The following is a 17,846-nucleotide window of genomic DNA, read 5'->3' on the forward strand; positions in this document are numbered from 1 at the left end:
CTTTTGTTACAGACCTGAGACAGCACTGTGTGAGGTACCAGCCTTTCTGAAAAAAACAGCAGCAACAATAAGCCCTTTCCACTTCCCATCCTTTCAAATATCTGGTTCAATCAAGAATGAAGTTCAAGGAAAAATGGCAGCTGGAAGCCTGGTTTCACTTTGGACGTGTGAGTGGATTCTTTCTTCTGAGGAGGACTGATCTCCTCCTGCAGCCTCTCCCTCAGGGAGCTTGTCATGAGCACCTTGTCCCTCCATCCAAGCCATTTCCTCCCGTGAAACCTTGTAAATCTTAATGGCACCCCCTCCTCAGCCAAATTTGATTGAAGTTATCCAGTGTGTTCAAAAATTATTGACACCATTCATTAAAAAGGAGCTGATATACATATATGTACATATACAAAATGCTCAGTGTGCTTGTTTCAAGTCTCACTTTATCTGGAAAACGGGCCAGAAAACTCTCCTTGTTGCCAGTTCTGGGAAAGTCTTTCACACACAGTTTTTTTTGTACTCACATACTTACTTTTTGTATCAGATACTCTGACCTCAGCAGTGGAACTTAAACCTTGCAGGCTGTCTCTTGTGCTGGTGCCTGTCCTTTTGCTAGAAGAGCTTAGATAGGGGCTGAGCAGAGAAAAAATACTCAGAGAGGAGAGAAAAAAAAAGACAAACAGAGCTCACCAATTGCCCTGACCATTGTGTCATTTGAAACTGTATTTATAGATTGGGAGAATTGCTTAATGGCATATTGTTACAGAAGATTAAGGTGTTTTCTAGCCCATTATTTAATTGGGAAAAACAAGAATGTGATACTCTGACATTCAAATACTTAGTTGCCTCTAGGCCTTCAAGGCATATCTACCCCAACAGCTTTTATAGCTAAGAGAGCTTAGAAACTGAGCATTACCTGACAGAGGGAAGGGAGGAGAGTGGAGTTACATGTCAAATACACTCCATGCAATGTGCAGAAAATGCCTGGGGTTTATACAGTGGCATTCTGGAGAAAAAAATCCAGGTAGTTTGTCAAAAAGATGAGTTACAGCTGTGAGTTACAGAAGATATTTCCACAGGGTCCCTGTGAAATGCTCACCTCTGGTGCTCATCTGTGAGGCAGTGGGGTAGCTGTGGGTCTTTAGTAAAATAATTATTTGTCCAACTTTCAATCTTCCCTCATTTCTTTCGGTTTTCTTTTTGCTGATAAGGGTGAGAAGCAACAACAAAAAAATTAAAACCGAGCCCAGAGGTGTGAGAATTCAAATTGTCATGATTTTCCTGTGTACCTCAGAGAGGTTTTCAAGGCACTCTGCTCTTTTTGAAGTGGCTAACCTTCACTTCTGACAAAACTCCTAGGGCAGATAAGAAGGCTTCATGACACATTCAATCAACTGAAATCTTTCCAGGCACTGGAGCACAAACCATCCAGAGTGACAAATGAAAGTGAGCAAAATGGTGAGTAGCAAACCTAGGGATGACTGTCAGCCAGAGGAATTTATTTCCAGTGGGATTGGAGGAAAGGGAAGGATTCTCAAGGGGGTGGTCTGTGACATGTTGGTGTTTAAGTGGCAACATGTGCAACATGTGGCAATACGTAAAGCCTAAACCTTGGTGGAGTCACCCTGGCTGGTTGTGAGTCTTCACCCACTCACGCAAACAGGAGCAAAACGACTGTATTGAAAAAACTGAGTGTTTCTTACTGGGAACTCTCCCGGGGCTCGGTCGCGGCTCTCGAAAAACTGGCGGCTGGATGGGGCAGGGCTTGGCCTCGTGCCTGGGCCAGACTTTGGGTTGGTGAAGTGCTCTCTGAGGGCAGCCCAGATGACTCAGGAGGCGCCGGCACAGCCAGCCCTGAGCCTCGGGGTGCAACCTGGGTGCTCACACCCGACCCACAGACACCCGACAGCGCCGGGACCCGGCGCTGAGGCGGTTTGGTTTTGTTCTTTTTTTAGGTTTCTTCTGGGGGCAGCTCCCCCCTCTCCCTCCTTCCTAAATTGTTTTCTCACCTCGCTCGAGTCTCAAAGCCTGTCCCTTGCTTGTCTTGAACAGCTGGAATGGCCCTGGGCTGAATGAACAGACACGGAGCAAGGCTGGGCTGGAGCCTGGAAGGATCTCAGCTTCCAGAAGGAGCAACCTGGCTGTGCCACCTGCAATGCTGGGAGCCAGGGATATCTAACACCACCTCAGATGGCTGCCTGCAGCCTGGCACTGGCACTGCAGCTCCTGCTGCTTCTCCAGGACATCCAGACATCCCTGCAGGTAAGGCAGGGAGGCACCAGGATCCTGCAGCCCCTCAGGACTGATGAGGTCAGGGGGCAGGGCTGGGGGCTGGAGAGTGGGTGTCCACAAACACGGGGTTTGTGCAACGTGGGGGGATAAAGGCATAAAGCAGAGCTGTCAGGAGATAAAGGCATAAAGCAGAGCAGCCAGGAGAGTTTGCCCTCTCTGGGAACTCTGCAGGCAGGAGCAGGGGGTACGAGCTGGGATCTGCATCCCCATGTTGGCACTGCTGGAGTTCCTGCAGCTCCAGGCACATCGCAGCTGGGGAGGGAGGGAGGGAGGAAGGTTTGCTTGGGGCGGGGGGGGCTTTTATTTCTGCCTGTGTGCCCTGTGAAAGGCACATTCCTTGCAGAGCTTCGTTCAGAGGCTGCTGCTCACTCTGCTGAGGCGAGTCAGGAAAGGCAAATTGAAAGGTGTAGAGGCAAAACCATAACAGACCTTCCTCTTTACACACCCCCCCCCCCCGACTCTGACTTCCTCATGAATCCACTATTCTTTCTGAATCAAAATCACTTAAAATAGACACGGCCCTGCAGCTGCACTCAGTGATGCTGTAGTTGCACACCAGCTCCCTGCTCAGATCGTATCAGCTCCTGTGGCTTTGCTGCCACCCCAGCTCTGCCACTCACCCCCCTCCTCCCGTGGGTCACCTGGCAACGAGCCCTCAGCACCTGGCATAAATCCAGGTAATTTCCCTGGCCAACACCGAGGCATGCACCTTAAAAAAAACAAAGGTCAGTCACAGAGACTCTCTGCACAGGTACAGTTAAGTAGGTGAGTAATTGCCCTCTGTGCTGGATCCTGAAATGGGCCGTTTTCCCTTGCTGGGGAAATTTGAATATATATTAACCCAAGAGACCCATCTGTCTGAATAATAAAACATCACTTGGGCTGCCAGGAGGTATTTTACAAGACATTGACTCCAATTAGATCTTTGAAAATAACCAAGTCCTGCATCTTCTTCACTGGCATTTGAAAAAGGTCCTCTTGGCTCTTTTGGTAAGAGTAGGAGTTTGCTCTTGTGTCTTTAGCTGTAAATTCCCCTCCCACGTGGCAAGTTTGCTCTACTTTCCCCTCCTTATCTGTCCTGCCACTGTCTCCTTCCTGAAGTACAGAGGGATTGGAGTCTGTAGTCCTTGCTCACCTGGGGAGTACTTGGGAGGGCATTCAGATAAACTTGTCTGGCCTCCTGAATGCAAACTGCTTTAGGAGAAAGGAAAAAGGAAAAAAAAAAAGGATGATATTTTTGCTAGTCGATGTCACTTTTGGTGTTTTGTTCACAAAACGAAAGGAGCTGTGAGAAAATCTGGGTTTTTTGATAGTCATTGTCAACATGCAGACTCACTGCAAAATCATCAGCTGAGACAAGCAACTGGCTTTTACTGTCCTTCTGCATTGCCTCAATCACAGAAATACCTGCTTTTACTGATACTGGAGTACAGGTGATGCTATTTCATGTGAGCTAGTAACAGCTTACTGGTCATATTTTTAAACCATGTTCCACCTTACTTAAGCCCACAGCTTGGGTTTTGTTTCTTTTTATATTCAGTGAACTCTCATTTGTCGATAATGTCTTTATTATCAAACAGATGGAGCTTGACAACTTGAAGCCTTAGATTACCATCTTCTTCAGTACTGTCAGAATTTGGCTAGAAGCTTGACAGGCAGTTAACTGTTTTGCTGCAGTATTAGTCAGTTCTAGAATAGCCACTGCTGGTAGAAATCTTTTTTTTACTGTAATGTGCTTTCTTCCTGACTTACAGCTCATTTGTAGCAAATTTTGTGCTCTGCCTCACCATCACTTTTTCTCTGTGAGCTCAAAAGGCCATAAATAAATGAGTCAAACCTTGTCCTGACTGAATTGCAGAGTAGCCCACTGAATTCAGCACCATCTAAACAACTGCCATTATTTAATTTGGAATAGCAAACATGTTTGTAGAACCAAGGAAAGTGAGAAGAGCTACAAAAAGCCTACTTTCTAAAACAAAGTCTCCCAAGAAAGCACTGAAAAACCCAAATGCTTTGTATCTAATATGTCTGCTCTATTTAATTGGGCCTTGATCTGCAACACATTTAGAAAAGAAAAAAAATAGCTGGCCTGTTAGGTCACTGAAAGCACTAAACCATGGGATCCCTGGGGATGCTGACACAGAGCAGTCCAAGTAGGATAGCAATTGTGGTCTTTCCTTTCACCACATGTATTCCAGCTCCTCCTAAATCCCAAACTTTTATTTGAAGAGCATGCAGGAAAAATTAGTGAGATTCAGTTTCCATCTTGCTCCAGTTGAACAGCACACTGAATCCAATTGAAGAATTCCTTGTCTTAGAGCAAAACCAGATGCAAATTACTAATCTGACAGAGACTCGTGACTTGTTCAAATCTGTTCAAAAGGTGTGGACAGATTAATTTTGTGGTGAGAAGTTCTCTGCTGCACTGGGGATTGTTTGCTGCTCCAGCTCCCCTTCCTCTCAGCTCACACATTTATCTGTTCCCCTGCAGCTGGCAAAAAGCAGCATCACCTCTGCACTGTGTCCTCCTGTCCAACCCAGGTCAAACCTACTCTGACACGGGACACAGATGCAGAAATAATGGCTCTGAGGTTTCCCATCATAGCTGACAGAGACCTGTCACACCCAGGGCAGGAGTCAAACAGCTTTAGGATTTAGAAGGGAAAAGCTGACAAGACATGGTGACTGAGGCTGAGCATTGATATGTGTGTGATTTATCACTGAAAGGGTCTGTGCTAATTTTTATACTCATGAAACACCCCTACTGAACAGGGGGCAACCTCAAAGCCATTTTGCAGGTAACTTGGATTAGAAGTGGTGGTGCCTTCAGAAAGTGGTTTGTCAGCCACAGAAATCCTGCCATGATCTGTTAAAGTGAATTCTTTTCACAGCTCAGTGAACAGTACAAGGCTGTGCTGGATACCTGAGAGCAGCATTTGCTGGGGAGGTGTGGATGATGTGTATAATGTGGCTGTAGGGTAGAGCTGCCCTCCTGTGGAGAGGGGGGAAAGAAGGTTCAGTACTCTCTTTCTTATGTATATTTTCATAAATTGTGTGGTATCCATATCTAGTTCTTGCAGTAATTTATCACTGCACTGGCATCAGGTCAAATTCATAATCAGAATGTGCACTGCTGTATCCAGGAGCAGAATCTAACCTTGAACTCCTAATTTCCATATTTTAGAACAAGTTACTTTTTTAAGAGCTGCCCTTCCCTCATACTTTTACACAGGCACCCTTCCTTTATTTAAACCCAGAAACACACAGATACACTGTAAGCTTCTGTGCTGCAGAAATAATTCAAGAATTTTGTTCCCACCCTGATTTAAAATTCAGCTGCATTTGCAGCCAGAGTTGGTTGCCCGGGAAGAGAAAATCATGTGTTCGTGGTGACTTCCCACAGGTCTTACAGAGAATCTAATCCAGGCTGATTAGCTACAGCCAGGATGCTGTAGCTTCTTAAATTTTCTTTCTGAAACCAGTTAATTCACTCCACATCACCGTGGTGGCTCAGGAATGACCCCTTGTGTGGTGACTGGTGGTTTGGTGTCGCTCACTTCGGGCTCAGTGGCTGCCTGGCCAGGCTGGAGCTGCACACAGAAGTGAGGAGATCCCACTTCCCTTTCCTGCAGTCTGGGGCTTCCTCTTCAGAACAGGAAAACACCGGGTGCACGTGTGGAAGTGAGATCTGAGTCAGGCTGAGCAGGCAGAGCCTTCTGCTCTTCCTCTGCAGTCAGACAGGAAAAATACTTGTAGGGAGGTTCTGGCCCAGGGGTGATGCAGAGATGTGTCACATTCTCAGTTCTGTTACTGGTGGAGCTCAATGAAATTTAATGGTTTCAACGTGTTTCTATTTCTTGCCCTTCTGTTCATTTCCTCCTTGACTGAAAGTTCCTGTTTTCTGATGGAAGTTAAATAATTTCTGTGTTTTCTGTGTGTTAAACAGACTAAGGCTGTGAAGTGAGTTAGGTGGTGAGATTCTGCACAGTGTACAAAGGCAGCAGGTTTTATTTCAAAGCCCAGTGGGGAATTCATCAGCAGAAAGTGAGATGGAGAGTTTCTGAAATATTTAACTGCTCTACCAGAATCGTGTCGGAAAATCTCAGGGGAATCTGCTGATTGATTCTTCACCAAAAAAATCGCTGTTTATGCCTTCTAGCAAAAAGTGAAAATGAAATTCAGATAATAAGAGTTTTAGGGGATTATTAAGGGAGATGCCAAATTCAAAAATCAGATTTTCTCATCAGAACACTTGTGGCACCGTAATTTCCCAGAGCATGTAGTGGCCCAGCCATACAAAAACAAAGTCTTGTTATAATGTTTCTTGTTCCAATTCGTAGCCGAGTCTCATTTTCTAAGCCAATATTAGAACTACTGTGTGGTGGGTTTTTTTTAACTAAACCAGTATCGGTTATGTAGTAACGAAAGGTTATTTCTGAAAACCTTCACTCACAACAGAAGTGGGATGAGTTATTTGAATAAGAGCTTCATTGTGAGAACATTTGCAGCATTCTTTCCAAGGCAAATCCCTCTTGTGTTCTCAGTGTAAGATTTGCCCCTAAATGATAAGTAAACCAGTTAATTGGTTTATAATAAACACATCCTTAGGTTGCTAAATTCAAGCATTATGACTGCATGAATAACACAAAAACCTGTTTGCTGCCAAGAGTTACCTCTGTGCATTACAGCCCATCTGACTGGGTTCAGATGATGCTGAATATGGCACCACCTTTTACTCCACTGCACACGGAGCTGGAAATCTGTTACAGAGGTTAAGGATTGTTTTTCTTTTCCCTAAAAAATCCTTATCTCAAATTAACATGGGACCATTTTGGGACAATGATTTTTATCTTTTTTTTTCATCTTTTTTTTTTTTCTAACTGCTGCAAGATTTATAAAGGAGATGCAGACATTAATTTAGTTGCTTTGGGGATACTTGAAGTTTCAAAAAGCTGTGGGCTTTTCCTTACCATCTGCAGCTGCCATCACTTGGGACAGGTATTGGGATCTGCCCTAGTAGAGAATTGGTTGTTTTCTGATTGTGTCTCTTGCCTGTCTCACTTTCTAGACATCATTAACCCCATCTCATTCCTGTGACACACGTGGGAATTGGTTCTATGATGAAACTTCACAAAGCTGCTGTTACCAGTGTCCCTCAGGTCAGTATGTTTATAAAATAATCAAATTTACATGGAGTCTTTCTTGGAGAGACAGTAGGAACTCTGTGTATCTGCAGAATTGCGTTTTGTCCCTGAAAAAAAGTGCAATTTCATGAATCACTGTCTGATTGAATCTAGATGTGAATCTGCTCTCCACTGTCCTGCTCCTGTGCATGCAAACAACGCACAAATTGCAAACTAGAGATCTTGGCAGAATTTTTATGTGCTTTTTATCACTTCACTGGACACTGAAGCAGCCAGAAATAGGCAGAATTCATTTCAGCTTCCCTCAGGGTGTGAAATAGCACAGTGAAATTAGACTCGGTGAGTTTCTGCTCACAGACAAAAAGTACAAAATGAAGGTCTGGAAAATCTGATATTATTCTCACAGTCACAACAGTTTAGAAAGTGTCTCACGTGAGGGAGGAAGGGAACAGCCCCTGTCTGGGGACACTGAGAGCTTTGCTAGAAGCTGGTTGTGACTCAAAGGCACATGAGGTCAGAGCAGGAAACACCTTGGTGAGACAAGAGCTCTGGAAATGTCTGAAACTGCCCCTATTGGCCAAAAAACCCCTCGGTGGGTGGGGCATTTTGTGGTGCTTCACCACCATCAGTATCTTCTCTCAGAAATCTGTTCTTTTTCTTTTGTTTTTCTTAAAGGAAATTTCTGACATTTATTTGAGCTCTGACAGTACAGAGGGGTTTAGTGTTTGATTGCCAGCATTCTTGTGCAGTTCCATCAGGATTCCCACTGGGACATCCTGTACTGCTGGCCACACTTTCCTTCAGAAGTTGTACAGGTAAACAAGAGCAAGGGACGGAGAAAATAAGAAAAGAGGGGGCTTGTGACTCAGAGACAGTCCCAAGGAAAGCTCTTTTCTCCTTCAAAACCATACTTTGCCAAAGCTCCTGTCATGACAGATGTCATAGTGAGGTTTGTGAGAAGCAGAGATCTGATTTACATCAATTTACACCAGTATCCATCATTTCACCTCTGCTGATTCTTGTCACTCATTCCTTGGCTGCATCCTCAATGTCAGTCCTGGACATCTCCTCACATCCTCTCCACAATAAAAGTTATAAGAATCCTTTTTCATTTTAATCTTCCACTACTCCTCCAAGCAATAACCTGTTCATATCTGCTACAAACTCAGCTGCTCACTGCAGAGGAAGAGCAGCTTTTCTAGAAGTCCTTTTAATTGAAGAGGAAACCATGAAAACCAATCACCTGGGAACTCAGGAATGGCAGGACAATTGCCCTCACTGCAGACTTGGTGGTCTTTTCTGTCAGCAAATGAGTTGCCACGTGCCCATTCTGCAGCAGCCTATTCCAACTGGGATAATGTTCCACCTCAGGACAGCTGTGAGCCCTTCATGCTCAAATGGGAAGGGCAAAAACAGAGAAACCAAATGACTGTGGCAGTGTGTCTAACAGGTAAAGGAGCACACAGGACACTTCAGGGTGGTTGTCTCCCATTATTCTGAACAGGTGTCCTGCATATTTTGATTTGTTGATTTATTTTTTTTTTCCTCCAGGCTCTGTTAAAAAGAAAGCTTGTCCTGAGAACCCAGCTGCAGACTGCATGAGGTGTGGGCCTGGGCAATTTGTGAACACAGAAGTCTCGAAGCTACGATGTGATGCCTGTGTCTTATGCAAAACAGGTTTGCTTTCCCCAACACATACCTCACAATTATATTCCCTCTATGTATTTTATTTGCACTTTGCTTGTATTTTATGCATTTAGAATTTCCAGCAGCAGAATTGTCCATCCTTGGTTACTGATTTAGAGAGCAGAATGATACCTTGGCACATTATCAGTGTGGCTTCCTGTGTGACCTGGGGACTACCTAAAAACTCTCTTCTCCAGTGCTATCCAAATCTGGATTCTACTTTGTCTTATATTACAAGCCACTGTCTAAAGGTTTCTCCAATTATTCATGACTTAAGTTGCCATCGTGTGGCTTTAAACTGACAGAGAGTAGGTTTAGATTAGATAATGGCAAGGAATTCTTCCCTGTGAGGGTGGGGAGGCCCTGGCACAGGTTGACCAGAGAAGCTGTGGCTGCCCCATCCCTGAGAGTGTCCAAGGCCAGGTTGGACAGGGCTTGGAGCAACCTGGGCTAGTGGAAGTGGATGGGATGACGGGGGGCTGGAATGAGATGAGCTTTAAGGTCCCTTCAACCCAAACCATTCTGGGATCACGAGGAGCGCCGGCACCTTGTTCTGCCTCCTGAGCCTTTGAGCTGCTGTCGCTCAGCTTCGGCCCCCTTTTGCATTTCCCTTGCAGGGTGATCCTTTGTCACTGCCTCTGTTTCTTGCCCCCAGAACTCGACCTTGTGGAGAAGGAGCCCTGCTCCTTCAACTCCAGCAGTGTCTGCGAGTGCAGGCCGGGCCTGTTCTGCCAAGAACCCCTCCTCCCTTACACCTGCGCCCGGTGCCGGCCCCACACCACCTGCCAGCCTGGCTTTGGGGTCCGAGTCAGAGGTAGGAATTCCACTTCACCTTTCCCGCTCTTGGCCGTGGGCCTTGACCTGGTGTGTTTTGGTTGGTCAGTCCCCAGCCATTGTTTTTATTCAGGCACCTCAACACGGGATGTCACTTGTGAAGAGTGCCCTGCTGGGACCTTCTCTGACCAAAGCTCCAGCACTGACAGCTGCAAGCCCCACACGGAGTAAGTCCCTGGTTCTTTAACGTGACTGACTGATTAATTAATAAAGGATGAAATGGGACACGTCACTCCTGGTGCAAAGTATACAAATTTATCTTAGAGGCACTGGAATAGCTTTGGGGCCAGGAGCAGAGGTTAGAAAGCCTTTCTCTGTAGCTGTTGCACAGCTCCTGGAGTGAAGGGAGGGAAGGAAGGAATCCCTCTTGCCTTTTTTTAGTTTACAGTGGAATTTTACCCCTGTGTGAGTGTCAGGTTTCCACCCAGGTCAAGAATCAATGCCACTGGGGTGAGAGGAAGGTTAATGGCTTTGACACTGAAAGCAATAATTGAAGGTGGTACAAAAATGACCAAAGGGATGTTTGTCACATGGAAAATGCTCCTCTCTTGTACCATGGCAGTTTCTGTAGCACTGACACCCGTTCTCTTTCATTCCCAGCTGTGCCAAGTTAAACAAAGTGGCACTAAGCCAAGGAAATGCCACACATGATCAGGTTTGCCTGGACCAATCGCACACCTATCTCACCCAAAGCCCTTTGTCCACGAGATTCAGCAATGAAACAAATCACTCTGACCCAAGGAGCCTTGAGGAGAGCCTGGTGACCATTGCTAGTGGTGACCTTCTAAGTGCCACGACAACTGAAAACCCCAGTTCAGCTCCTGAGGAGAAAGATCTGACTGGCACTTTTCCCACCTCAGCCAAGGGGGAGATGACAATGGGAGGTAACAAAGACAAAGCAGTTACTCTGTTTTATTAAAATTCATGTTTTATTGGGAGATATCTTTGGTAAACACACTTTTTATGTGGGAGCTTCCTGCAAATCCCCTACGACTTGTGAAATGATGTCCATGGGTCTGTGTCCACATACATGGATCTACTCAGAGCTCCTCCTCTGCCTTTCCTTAACCTTTCCTGTGCCCCCTTTCTGTGCTGCAGGTGTAGTGCTTTGGGCAGTGGTTCTCTGTGTGATAGTGCTCCTTGGGGCCATGCTGTTTTTTTGGAAATGGAAGGTTTGCAAGAAGCGGATCCTCGTCCTCAAAGGAAAGCGTGAGTTTTTAAAGCTCTGATACCTGGGATGCTGTTTGATCTCCCAGTATAAGCTAAAGGGGAACTCAAATATCCCAGAATTTTATGGAGGTCCCTGGGGAAGAGGATGTTCACTACAGCCTGGTGAAGGCAGGCCAGATAAGGGTTTTAGGCAAGAGGAATATGAAATACTGAAGCAGCTGTGAGTTTATGGAGGGCAGGGAAAGGGTAACCAGCTGTTTGTTCTCTCAGCACAGACACTGATATTAAATGATACCTGAAGTGTTGTGTGAGTATTTGTTGGTTCTGGGAACAGGGATGGGCTTTGAGCATGAGAGGAAGAGTGATTTTTACTGACACTGACTCTCTGTAGCTTCACCTGTCAACTGTGTGGGGTGTGCCTGTGGAACCACATTCCCTCTTTATAGAAAGCAGGATGTGCACGTTGTAGGTTGGTTGTAGATCTGTGGGTGTGGCAGAGCTGTTAGAGCCTGCAGGCTCCACCCTGAGTTTGACTAAATGGAAGGTTTCTTTTCTCAGCCCATCTGCATTCTGTCATCGCACACAAATACGGCCTCAAACCGCCAGGTGAGTGACTGAGGGACCAGCACTCTGAAGAATAAGTGGAGAGTTTTAATATGGAGCTTTATTTTATAGAATTTTAATTTAAAAAGTGGGGGTTTTTCACGTCACACCTCTGTCTCTGCTGCCATGCACAAGGCCAGCGCTGTCCAGATGTCACCAGGTGCCACCAGATGGCACTTTGTTCTCACACAAAGAACAAAGGTTGGGTGATGTGTCAGTGCAGGAAAGCAGTCAATTAATTTCTGGACAATAAAAAAAAGACAAAAAACTGTGTGTTAGTCATAGAAGCCTGTACAGATCCCCCAAAGCACACAGTTTGTCCAGTGAGCTGATCCCCTCTCATCATCCCAATCTAGCCCATTGAGAGATCTATTCTGTTGTGTTATAGATTCTCCCAATCACCACAAATCAGAGCTTTTAATACTCATTTATTCAGGAATATGATTTAAAGCAGCTTAATTTTCTCAAAATGGATTTTTTTTTCTCCCACACTTGCATTACACACAAAAAAACTGTTACTGTGCAGCATTTCCGAGCTGATGCACTGAAAATAAAGGTAGTTGCACATCAGAGTGGAATTAGATAGTAGGTCTGAGCTCATCATGCTTCACAGTGCTGCAGGATGTTGTATACTCCCTCTTCTCACCTTTCTTCTTTCCCCAGCATTCCCTGGAATCATCTAATGAAATTACACATAAAATCCCATCCCCTTAATATTCATCTGACCACACGATGAACTGATCTAGCTTGTTAATCCAGTAGAAAGTTATTAACTTTTTTTTTTTTAATAAACCTATCTTGTGCTTATCTCAACAAGTTTCATCAGTTCATCATTTCATCAGAAGAATTCCAGTTGTGGTGTGGGGAGAGAGATGCAAAGGGCTTTGGGCAGAGCAGGATCTCACAGTCTTGGCAGCAACACTTTGCTGGGTCACCTCAGCTGTGTCATTTGAGGGTGCCCTCAGTGTCAGGAAAACCGTGGTGCAGGTGGGTTGGGCAGTGGGGTGGTTTTGGGCAGGGCCAGGTGGCCTTTCAGAGCAAATATTAACATTCTTGTGACTGTGTGAATTTTCTTCTGGTAATTTTTCCTCTCTCCATTGCAGGTTCTGACCTAGGGGACAAATGTGCAGTAAGTGTGAACAATATTCCAAACCAGATCCTTTCCAGGCCAATGCAAATAGTGTTACTTTTAAATGTCCTGTCACAGAGTGCCAGAGTTTTTGCTTGGACTTTCCTCTACAAGCTGTGATCATCAGGCTGCAGCAACGAGCTGTACTAGGACTTGCTACTTTTGTGTCTTGGGCTGGGTTTAATGGGTTGTTAAATAACATGATGCTGCCAATCTTGCTTGTGAGGGGAGTATTTGGTTTGGTCTCATGCCATTAATGGTGCATTCCATGGGACAGGATCCAAAATCACAGGCTGAACATGCCCTTTCTTCATTCTGGGAGAAATTTGTCTGTCAGTCCCTACTTTGTCTGTCAAATATTAATTTTTCCAATGACTCTGGTGGCAACAATCTATTATAATTTCAGAGTGTCATTGCTAATTCTTGAATTGTGAGAAGTTTCCACTCTTGCTTCCTGAGTCAGACATGAGCAAGAATTTTAAACTGCATATATCAAAACTTTACAATGTTTTCTGTGGGGTTTGTTTTTTTTTCTTTCCCAACCTTGTGGAAACACAGAGCTAGGAACCTTTGACCTCTCTCAGATTCTGGCTCCTCTTTTAAAGAACTGTTTGTAATTAATTCCTCACCTAATAGGTAGTCTGAGCTTGTTAGTTCTACCTGAGGTTCTGCTGAGGCAATTCCATTCTGAAGTTAAACCAGTTCAACCTCTGGCTCGTTCTGTTCTTCCATGGGAGCGTGGTAGATCTTTGCAAAACCTAAGAGGTAGCTAAACCATATATTTTCTTCAGTGGAGATGATGGACATTCTTGCAAATGTCATCAAAAATCTGTAAATTTAGCTTAGAAATGCTGTTTTTTAAATATAGGCTTAAGTGATGCAGGAACCTACTTCAAAGAAATTTAAGTTCCTATACCTGTCACGCACTTTGGAATTCTTCCCTCCCTGTGACAGTGGTGCTGTGAGGTACATCCTGCTGTCCTGGCTGCCCTGGAAGGGTTCTGCAGAATCCTTGCCATCTTCACAGTGTTTTTACATCCACCCCACTTTTGCTCTCTGTTTGTATTGGCAGAAGCTCCCCCTGACCACTGGGAGTGGGCCAGAAGAGGAATTAATTGGCAGAACCCTCCCTTTGGAAACCAACAATAACTTGGTCTCCAGCACAGAAAAAACACAGAGTCCCCATCGGGGTGTGGCTGAGGTGACACCCAGCAGTGGGAGTGGCCCAGATTGTCCTGTGGATTCTCGAGTCAGAGACCACACAAACAACAGAATTGGTGAGTCTTGCTTTTTTTTCCCCTTCGCTCTTGTTTTTCCAGTTTTTCAACCATGTCACATAATGTCATTCCAAGATTACTAATAAGCTGCAAAGTGTTCAAATCTCCTAATAAAGACTGGAGTTGAATCTCCAGAATCTTTGACACACAAATACCTATTCATCTGAATATAACACTTTTCTATTTTCGTGTTTGCCTTAGTCACTTATGAATCTGGCATAAAATTCCCTTCTTCCTCCTATTCATTCCAGAAGATGTAAATTTACAGAAGAAATCTGAAAACAAAAAATATATCAGCTGGGAAATGATGTTCTGAGTGGGAGTGGTAGTTCACATGACTAAACTACCATTTGCTTCTCTGGGTTTCACATTAATAGCTGGAAATGTGTCTCCCATGTATTTCCCATGAAGTCTTTGACCATGGCACAGGGTGGGAGATAAAGCCATGCAAGGGAGCTCACTGAGGGGGAGAATTGTTACCTGAGACATTGTGGCAATGTTTCCAAACCCAATTTTGAGGTTATTTGAAAGTGTTATTTTTCATATTACAAGAGCTGACCTTTCCTTACGAAATGAGGTTTCTGTTTTTACTGTGAGTGATGGATTGGGATGAATGTGATGATTTGACTCACCATATCCAAATACCTCCAAGCAATTGTGACCTGCAGTGTCTGACCTGCAGCATCCTTCTGAATTAAGTGCAGTGGTCCAAGCCATTGCAAAGGTCTTATTTACCTTTTTGTGAAGGAGTATGTATAATAAGTTGGGCACAAAGTTCAAATCTATCCCAGAAAATTTTACAGTTTATTCTCAGCTGGAAAGAATGTAATTTCTTTGCTGGTCTTAAGACCCCAGAATTTCTGTACAGTGCTGATCCCTGCCCAAAGGCTGCTTTCAATGCAGGTGGTGTTTCTTGAAACAGCAGAGAATAAACCTTGGATTCTCTATATCTAGGTCTCAACTAATTGCTTCTTCTAGCAGACTTTTGTGAGAATCTTCTGCCTTTTCTGCTTTGTCCTTCTCCTGTAGTCCTAGCTCAGTGGCTTCATCCCATGGAAGCTCAATCTACTTGATCTGGAATGCCCAGAGTCCTAATAAAAAATGTTGCATGAAAAGGAGCCATCTCTGGGGCCAGCAGTGATTGTTCACTACCCTCAGCACTACTTTTTTCCTTTCTCAGAAAAGCTCTATATCATGAAGGCCGACACTGTTATCGTGGGGTCCATTGCAGAAGTGGCCGGTGGCAAAAACTGCGCTGCCAGAGGGTGTGAAAGCAACACTGACGCCCAGGAAACCATGGAAGAGGAACTGGGAATGCACTACCCAGAGCAGGAAACAGAGTCCTTTCCAGGGAATGATGTAATGGTTCCCGTGGAAGAGGAGGGAAAGGAATTCCACCACCCCACCACTGCCACAGAAAAGTGACAACCCATGGAGGTGATGAGCTCCAGGAACATCCAGTGTTACACTAAGTCTGATTCTGTGACAAGTGCCTTGGATTGTTGGGAAGCTCCTGGAAAACACTGAAACACACTCAAACAAGGAGAGCTAGAACCTCCTTCATCTACCAAATGACAGGAGTATCCAAACTGTTTGCCTTCATAGCTGACGTCAAATATTCCTCTTTCCCTCTCTCTCCCAGTATTATGCTGGAAACAAATTTGAATCAAAGCTGCACAATTTAGAGGACATCTGGATGTCAGCTGAAGTTTCACAGCTTGCTTTCTCTGCATGAAGGAATGGATTGAAATCTGTGTCTGGCTACTTCTATTAGCTATGAAAATTCTGGCCAGGATTCTGAGTCAAGCTTGAGATTCAGCCATGGATGTCGTTGAACAGGTTGTTTTACTTCCAGTACTTCCAAATTTGTCACATATTTGGCAACATCTGCATTTTCTTAAGGCCTCAACTCTTGACTGAAAGTGATGACAACGGCAGTTTTCCCGAGCACAAACAACTCTCAGGGTTGTGGACTTCATGTTTTTTGAGGAAATAGGATCAAAAGGTGCCACACAGGCTCAGAAAACGGAAGGAAAATAAAACTAATTGAAGTCCACTAATTGAACTACGGGTTTAACTTGGTGGGGAAATGAAGAAAAACTATTTTTCTACAGAAAGAAAAGACTGAAAAAGAGGCACAGCAATTATTTCCTATAAAATTGTTAATATCTACGTGGTTTAGAATTGTTCACCATCAGCAGGGTGACACTGATTTGCATATGCTTTAAAAACAAAGCTGTTTTGTGGTCGACTGGCTCGTGTTATGCTATTTTTCAGTCTTTCATGCTGCTTGCTCAGTAACTGTAAATGTAATAGTGCTGACTATACTTTTGCAGAGGACAATGGAAAATGAGCAAGATGATAAAGTTTGTCTTAATAGTCAAAAAAAGGAACCACAAAAACCATTGCTTGCTTTGCAGTTTTGCCCTGGATGAAGTACTGTAAAAACACCTGTGCAGCTCCAGTGACTTCTCTTAGAACACACAAAAGGAACATAAGGGCATAAAACCAGCTTCTTGGGCCAGTCTAGGAGTAGGAGCCCAACATTTTATCTCTGGCAGTTGCAGTCAGGGATGTCAGTTAGGAAGAGCACATCAGCCTGGCTAATATCTGCTAATATTCCTCACAGTTCTGCAGCAGCAGCTGGAATTGGATGAGGATGTCCAAGGGTTTGTCTGAGCCTTTACTATTCACTCATATTGCCACTAGTTTTTCTTCCCTCTTTTGAATTTCCTGGTACAGTCTTTCCTCCATAAGCACCTGTGGCAACAAGTTACAGATACCATGCCCTGTGTAAAGAAGGACTTTTAACACTTTTAAACTGGCCTTTTTATTTCAGTGAGTGCCATTAGTTCTTGTCTTACAGAAGTCAGTGGCTTGCTTTTGTTTTTGTTTTTGGTTTGGTTTGGTTTGGGTTTTGGTTGGTTGGTTGGGGTTTTTTTGCAACAGAGTTGCTTTTGTGATTCTTGATTTTGTGATTGTATCCTCCTCAGCCTCCAAGCCAAATTCCCATCTCCTCATATTTCTCATGTAACTTAGATGCTCCACTGCCTTGGTCACTTCAGTTGACCTCTTCCACATCTACTTTAACTTCACTACACACTTCATTTTAGAAAACACCAATTTGTGAACCGACAAACTGAATAACCACTTTCACCTGGCTGTGGTTGTTCAGGGCTGTTCTGCAATTACAGCTAATTGTACCTCTCAGCTCTCTATATAAATTAATGTTTTTTACTGGAACAGCTTTCTAGGTGAACTGTATGCATTGCAACCTGCTGGATGTGTTATAGTTGGTTTGTTTAATAATGCTGGTAATCTCTGAATTAAAAGTTACATGGATTTTAAGCCATGGCCATGCTTTTCTTGTTTGGTATGTAAATTTTTCATTGTTGATAATTTCAGTAGAAATTTCAGAAGAAATATTTTTGCAAGAAAGACACTTGAAGCTCATGAAGCTCTTGGTGGAGTTTTTCCTCAAGAGCAGGGCTGAATTTACAGTAAGTCTGTCTGTGCCATCCCAGCAGTGTGTGACACACGAGTGGAGCACTGGTAGGTACTAATGAATGCTGGGATGGGGATCAATGAATGCTGGGATGGGTATCAATGATGCTGGGATGGGTATCAATGATGCTGGGATGGGTATCAATGATGCTGGGATGGGTATTAATGATGCTGGGATGGGGATCAATGAATGCTGGGATGGGTATTAATGATGCTGGG

General features: G+C 44.2%; 1 protein-coding gene and 1 long non-coding RNA gene across 4 annotated transcripts; one reads left to right on the top strand and one right to left on the bottom strand.

The window, feature by feature from the left end:
• Window positions 1-113: 113 nt before the first annotated feature.
• On the bottom strand, window positions 114-10,099 carry LOC113954212. The gene is made up of 3 exons (XR_003530141.1): window positions 9,943-10,099; window positions 1,088-1,191; window positions 114-621 (listed from the first exon to the last, which is right to left on the bottom strand). It is a non-coding gene; the product is annotated as an uncharacterized LOC113954212 (long non-coding RNA).
• TNFRSF8 (TNF receptor superfamily member 8) lies at window positions 114-16,189 on the top strand. 3 transcript variants are annotated; one of them, XM_027658258.1, is made up of 13 exons: window positions 114-167; window positions 1,348-1,446; window positions 2,041-2,250; window positions 7,349-7,439; window positions 8,976-9,101; window positions 9,766-9,924; window positions 10,018-10,111; window positions 10,545-10,828; window positions 11,043-11,153; window positions 11,673-11,720; window positions 12,821-12,846; window positions 13,919-14,123; window positions 15,304-16,189. In XM_027658258.1, the coding sequence occupies exons 3-13, from the start codon at window positions 2,179-2,181 to the stop codon at window positions 15,546-15,548; spliced, it is 1,461 nt and encodes a 486-aa protein (XP_027514059.1). In that variant the 5' UTR covers window positions 114-167; window positions 1,348-1,446; window positions 2,041-2,178; the 3' UTR covers window positions 15,549-16,189. The 3 variants fall into 3 exon arrangements, with proteins under 3 accessions (XP_027514059.1, XP_027514058.1, XP_027514060.1); XM_027658257.1 differs by lacking the exons at window positions 114-167; window positions 1,348-1,446 and having other exon boundaries at window positions 1,898-2,250; XM_027658259.1 differs by lacking the exons at window positions 114-167; window positions 1,348-1,446; window positions 2,041-2,250; window positions 7,349-7,439 and having other exon boundaries at window positions 9,038-9,101; window positions 9,728-9,924.
• The last annotated feature ends 1,657 nt before the right edge of the window (window positions 16,190-17,846 follow it).

Source organism: Corapipo altera, unplaced genomic scaffold (assembly GCF_003945725.1).
Source record: "Corapipo altera isolate COAL_440 unplaced genomic scaffold, ASM394572v1 301, whole genome shotgun sequence".
In the NCBI taxonomy this organism is placed as follows: domain Eukaryota; kingdom Metazoa; phylum Chordata; class Aves; order Passeriformes; family Pipridae; genus Corapipo; species Corapipo altera.

What these genes read in the sequence shown, in the direction of transcription:
- TNFRSF8 (XM_027658258.1), top strand. Translation starts at nt 2,179, where the DNA reads ATGGCTGCCTGCAGCCTGGCACTGGCACTGCAGCTCCTGCTGCTTCTC. An exon ending in ACATCCAGACATCCCTGCAG is followed by an intron (nt 2,251 to 7,348) that starts GTAAGGCAGGGA and finishes CTCACTTTCTAG; the next exon opens with ACATCATTAACCCCATCTCA. An exon ending in GGGGGAGATGACAATGGGAG is followed by an intron (nt 10,829 to 11,042) that starts GTAACAAAGACA and finishes TCTGTGCTGCAG; the next exon opens with GTGTAGTGCTTTGGGCAGTG.